General features: G+C 36.0%; 1 protein-coding gene across 1 annotated transcript in view; it reads left to right on the top strand.

The window, feature by feature from the left end:
* The first annotated feature begins 725 nt into the window (after nt 1-725).
* Rab1 (RAS oncogene family member Rab1) overlaps nt 726-6,040 on the top strand; it is a 29,876-nt gene continuing 24,561 nt past the window's right edge. The window contains exon 1 of the mRNA XM_081730451.1: nt 726-895. Within this exon, the coding sequence (XP_081586577.1) occupies nt 873-895 (23 nt within the window). The 5' untranslated portion in view covers nt 726-872. The remainder of the gene's footprint in view (nt 896-6,040) is intronic.

Below are 6,040 nucleotides of genomic sequence, written 5' to 3'. Positions count from 1 at the left end.
ATGTGTACAAACTTCCAATAAAAGGTTAATTTTATCCCCTTATCCTTGGTGAATTTTCAACCTCAAACAATAGAGTTATTTCCTAAGCTTGGAGGATGATGGCACGTCCTAGAGAAATGTTTAGTTAAAATCTGATACATTTTACGAACAGTCACACGTGTTGGTTGGGTCGAATGGTAAAAGTTCACTTCCATTAATAATAATAATAATAATAATAATAATAATAATAATAATAATAATAATAATAATAATAATAATAATAATAATAATAATAATAATAATAATAATGACGAATGTACAGGTTTATTTACGGTCAAAGTAAGTCTTGTGTCGTCACTGCTCTCTTTTTATTCTAACACGAAGTACTGCCCAGTATTATTACTCAGACAAAATGAAGTCATCTAAAGCGATTAATGCATTCGTACATCCAAAAGTACCAATTCTTGGAAGTTTTCCTGATCATACGGTATGTTTTAAGAGTTATCGCCCACGTAGGCCCCAATTTTTTTTTCACCGCCTTGTTTAGGATATGTATACACATCCTGTAATTACTTAACTTTTATAAATTATTTAGTGATATTAATATATAGTTTGAGAGTAAGTATGCCTATGCTTCTTTCTTTGTGAGAGACGGATTTTTCAGTTGCTTTTGTCATGAATAATACCACTACGTTGACATGATACGTAATATTCTCATCAGTGCTGCCACCTTGGCATTACGTCAATGGTGCAGACCCCAATAGGATAAGATTGGCCTTGGGGTGGAGGAAGCCATAGTGGAAGTGAGCTGGGAAGAAAATTGTCGATAAATATTTGGTGGGATAGAATTAAGAACTATCCACAGTGCTGTCTAACGTTGTTTGTGCACGGTAATGTCTACAATGAATCCAGAATAGTAAGTATTCCATGTGAAAGTGAAAAGTTTCACCTTAAGATCGTAGTTGACATAGGACCAGCCATCTTATGAAAGCTTTTGTAAAAATACTGTTATGTGGTTGAAATGACGTTGTGAATTTGTGTATTGATTCACATAATGTCTGTAAGTGAACAATATCATATAGAAAACGGCCCAGGAACGTAGCACTAATTATCGTGTATATTGTATACATGATTCATTGTTTTTTTCATGTACGTGATAATGACTCATCCTGCAATTCTCTCATATGGAGAAATTGGAAAGTAATATTCTTTAATTGAAAGATTAAAGAAATTCGAGAAAATGATATCGAGACAATTATCTGAGGAAAGGAAAAAAATGAATGTTTTCTGGAAGATGCTGTATGATTAAAAGTGGAGGTGATAAACAATAGTGATTTCGTGGCGTAATGGGATGGTGTCAGTACCCTGTAACCTATTATTTCTTTCCTTCCGCTTTTTTTTTTTTTTTTTTAGAAGAGCGAAGAAAGATGTTTACTTTTCTGTCCAGTAATTCTGAGAGAATGCAACATAATTTCTAGTGCAGAAGCATTACAAGAAAAGATGTACCGTAGATATATGTGCATATTAGTGCTTGCTTGAATATTATTTACGGCGAATTCTTGTTTCTACGCACTTGTGATGAATCGTTGCCCCTGAGATCACGACCTCTGTTACGTATTAATTAAAGTGTACTTATTCATGTTTGTAAATTGAAACTACATAAGTAGGTCAATCTAGAAATGCAAAGGAAAAAGTCTGGAAACAGTTTATTTCCATATGTGCGAGCACAAGGGAAAAGCAGACAATTAATTATTACAATTACAACATGCATTTAAGAACAGGATTTTATTGGCTACATGCTTTGGTTTTTTTTTTTTAAATCATCAATACGTACAGTAGCTAGAATGATAGGGTTGATTTAGGTGGGTGCTATTCTATTTTAGGGATCCATAGATTTATAAAATTTACAGAAGGAATATTTAGTGTTATTTCAAAAGAGAAATACATAAATCAAAAGATGTGGGAATTTTACATCTAACATTTCTAATAATGTTCAAAACTTCATCCAAGATATATGCTTTTCATCATGTAATAGTTCATACAGAAGTCGTAATTAATTGACTTTCTATGTCAATGCACGTACGTATTGGTCATGATCCGTACGATACGGATGTCCGACACGTAATTCATCTAGTAACATGAGGAACATGGTGTAGTTCCACTACCCTAGCTGACACATACACCCATCGTCACGGGAAGGCTCTAGAACACAGCCCCCCCCCCCCCATATAGGTCAGTAGCTGGGTTGCTTCTTTTCTGTACCAAAGTTCAATATTTACTTCACATGGTATTGCCGAGCGATCGTTAGCGAGTGAAGGCGGGTTAAAGCCCCGCAGGGCACGTTGTTTTCTGTCTACAGCTAAATGGGAAGGGAGACGTGTGTTCTAGAACCTTGCCCATCGTCACTGACGCGCCTGTTCTCTACGGATGTACTCTCGTTTCCTTCTAGCTTGACTTCGTTAGATACAATTTTTGCTTTTTGTAACCACCTAACACAAGTGATTTCGTGCTTTTTTCCACTGTCGTTTGTCGTTTTTTTTATAACAAATGAAATGTGTTAGAAAAGTAAAGAGACTGGCAATACTATGCATGAACCGACAATGGTGGTGCCTCCACCTTCACACGGCTGTTACATTAACCCTTACCTTTGGCTCAGTGTGAGTTTAAACTATCTTCAGTTGCTATACAATTATTGAGAGCGTCTGAAGTGAATTTGTGTTTGTGAAAAATGCGTTACGAAAATGGACCAACAAAAGATTGAGCAATGTTGTGCCACCAACTTTTGTGTAAATCTTTTCGTATCCACTACTTAAAAAGCTACAAAGGGCTTATGGAGAACACTCCCTATCCAGGGCACAAATAGTACAAATCTTTTTAGAAAGGTCGAAAATAGGTGGAAGACTAACTTGATACAGAATACCTTCAACCTCAAACAAATGACAATGTAGAATGAATCAGGGATGTTATAAAATAGAGGATCTGCCCATACTACAAAATCGTGAAGCCATACGTCACAGTTTCGCCACACCTACTTCACGCCACCTACTGCCCCCGCTTCACGTCACTAAGATCGCAATGTTTCGAGCCAACAGTCATGGCGGAAACGAAGAGTAGCTAATCAAATCAGACGTGCCGGCTCGGACGATGCTCTGTTTTTTGGCTTCATTGAGTTCATATGATGAAGAGGTATGGGCAGATCCTGTATTTTATAACATCCGTGTAATGAGTAGTCTCGTGTGAGATCAGACCGATAGTGAGAATAATTAGTAGTTACTTGAATATTTCTGTGCATTTCCCGTCAAATTTTAACACAAGACTTGGACATGAGAAAAGTGTGCACCAAGAGAACCGTGTCACACAGTAGCCTTCAGCAATGAATTTTTGGCAGAAAAAATTTTTTGTGGTTCTTCAGACTCCCTATTTGCCGGAGCTCAGTCCAGTTTATTTCCCTTGCTCAAACTCTACTTGAAAGGGCGCCATGTTAGTACTTTAGATCTACAGGGTGGCCCGAAAGTATGTATACAGTACCATCTGATCAGCTCACTGTATTTTATATAATTTCTTTTGTTATCCATAGTTCCTTTATTATTTTCTCTTAATGTCTTTTGACGTATATATTAAGCCCAGAATAACCGAAGCAAATAAACTTATAAGCTAGAATGTTATACTTGATCAATGCAGGGGTGTATACCTACTTTTGGGCCACCATATAGTATTCAGAAAAGTGTAACCGACGAGCTGAGAGGTATTGCAGTAGAAGCTTTCGAACACCGCTACGAAGAATGGACACCACTCCTCTATCACTGTGTAGCTACCCAAGGGTATTATTTTGAAGGGAATAACCTTGATTAGATATCTATGTCCATATGCTGTATTTATACTCATTGCACTTAAGCCCTCCTAAAGTGAATCTCCACCCAGGAGTGGAATTCCTCCCATATGAATCTAAAATAGGATAGCACATAAACAGACTCTTGGTATATATCTTGTCTGTTGTGTTCACCGAACGTTTGTATTACCTAGAAACGCTATTCAAACCCAAGTGATTCTAACGGTTACCCTTGCACTTCCACATGATTTTTCTCGTAAAATATTGCATTTTTTTTTTTTTTTTTTTTTAGTCTATACGCGTGAATATGTAGTCCAAAGGCTTTTTCTTTTGTGATTGTAGTAAACTTATTTTTTATTTGAAGATTTGTGAATAATTGACAACAAGAAACTGAGGAATTGAGTGAGAAGTACTAAGATTTATGCTCGTTAAAAAATAATAAAAAAAAATGTACTTCTATTGGCGTTCAAATGAAGTCAATAGTTTTGAGATAGCTATTCAGATCGGACTTTTGTCACTCCAGATTTTCTCAGAATTCTCATGTTCACATAGTTTTAACATGAAATAGCTTTCGTTAATAACGCTTAGAAGTGGTAACACTAGAAGAACCATAGGCTGTTATTTGCCCATCTCAAAGTTTTTGTACATTGAAATAACGTGAACCCTCCCCCTCTTTCCAGGAGCATTTGGATAAGGTCTGTTTCACGTAATAATGTTGTTCAATGGAACTATATAATAATTTATCTTCTAACAGCCAGGGTTCTTCCTCTGGTGGGATACGTTTATAACCAATACCCAGTATGAGGATGGAGTTCCTGTCAGGGTGCCAGATCTTGTAAGCAATTCTGAATTAAGGCCTCATGAGTGTTGCATTATTTTTTTAGTTGATGAGGTGATTACTACAGTCGACGGTTGGGTTTCCTTTGAATTGAATGAATGGTTCGGATAGATTTCATGTTCATACATCACTACCGAGAGGCCATAAAATCATGAATATCTCTCGATAAAATATTAGATAAATGAAACAATTCGCACGCACAGCTATCAGATCACGGGCATTACTAATCACATGCAAAGAAATAAAAATAATAATGAAAACCTGTTTCGATCTATTTATTGCTTCTTCTCATTCCCACTCAAATACATGTACGTGAATACACAACTCAAACAAAATAATATAGTAAAAATAAAACTGAGCGTTTGGGATTAAGCACTGATATTTAGCCTATAAGTCAGTTTGCTTTTTGATGCCTCCCTCCCCCCTCATATATGCAATTGAAATTAACTTGCGCTGAACACAGTGGTAGTAAAAAGAGGGAGTGCAGTCCAGATGTCGTCTTCCTGAAATTCGTATAAATTCTTCAGATGAAATAAATGTTTCCTAGAGACGTTGGGGCGCTTGCCTAGCTTCAATATACCGAAAATGAATATTTGGTGATGCGTTATCTCTAGATGGGTATTAAGAGAGATGTTGGACTACGCATAATAATCCAATAATGTATTTTTACTACAAGAAGTAGAAAAAGTACTTCTCCACACGTCAAATGTAATCAGGACGATAACAAAACTGCCCAAAATAGACAACCATGCACTTCAAATATTTTATAGCGGAATATATCATAAGTAGTTGAATGGTTATTCGTACGATTAAAATGTAATCGTATACTTAATATTACACTACAGTGCAGAACAGCAGCTCAAATGTGGTTCTACGTCTAGGATTCCAAACGCGAATTGTCTCTGGTTTTCTTGTTTTGTCAGAGGACGAGTCACTATTTATTCTGCAGAAGGGAAAGTCCCGGGGGCTCGCATTCTAGTATATATATACATGAACACACAAATCAAACAAAATAATATAATAAAAAAATAAAAATGAGCTCTTGGGATTTAAACAAACTGTTTCGCTGAGATTGTTCTGGACGATTGATTCCCATAATAAATTTTGAGTTTGATAAAAAGCACAATTACCTTACGAAATGCATGGACATCACTAATATAAGAAAACGATTCAGAAAATAAAAGTGAATTGACACTGATGTTATCATGAGAGTGTTTCTCGTCCACCTGTATTCTACATTGAACAAGGAACATTATTATTCGTAGTTTCTTAATAAAGATTTTCTTTGTGTTTAATACGAGCTGGCTATCGACACTTAAGTCTGGATGAACATTTGGGTTACTTTTGAATCAAGGAGTGATTATTCGTTGCGTAGAAAGAAAAGTCAGTGTCTT

This window comes from Thermobia domestica, chromosome 11, assembly GCF_964235325.1.
Source record: "Thermobia domestica chromosome 11, izTheDome1.hap1.1, whole genome shotgun sequence".
NCBI classification, from domain to species: Eukaryota; Metazoa; Arthropoda; class Insecta; order Zygentoma; family Lepismatidae; genus Thermobia; species Thermobia domestica.
Note: the sequence above shows the minus strand (reverse complement) of the source record. Positions and strands in the feature narration are given on the sequence as shown.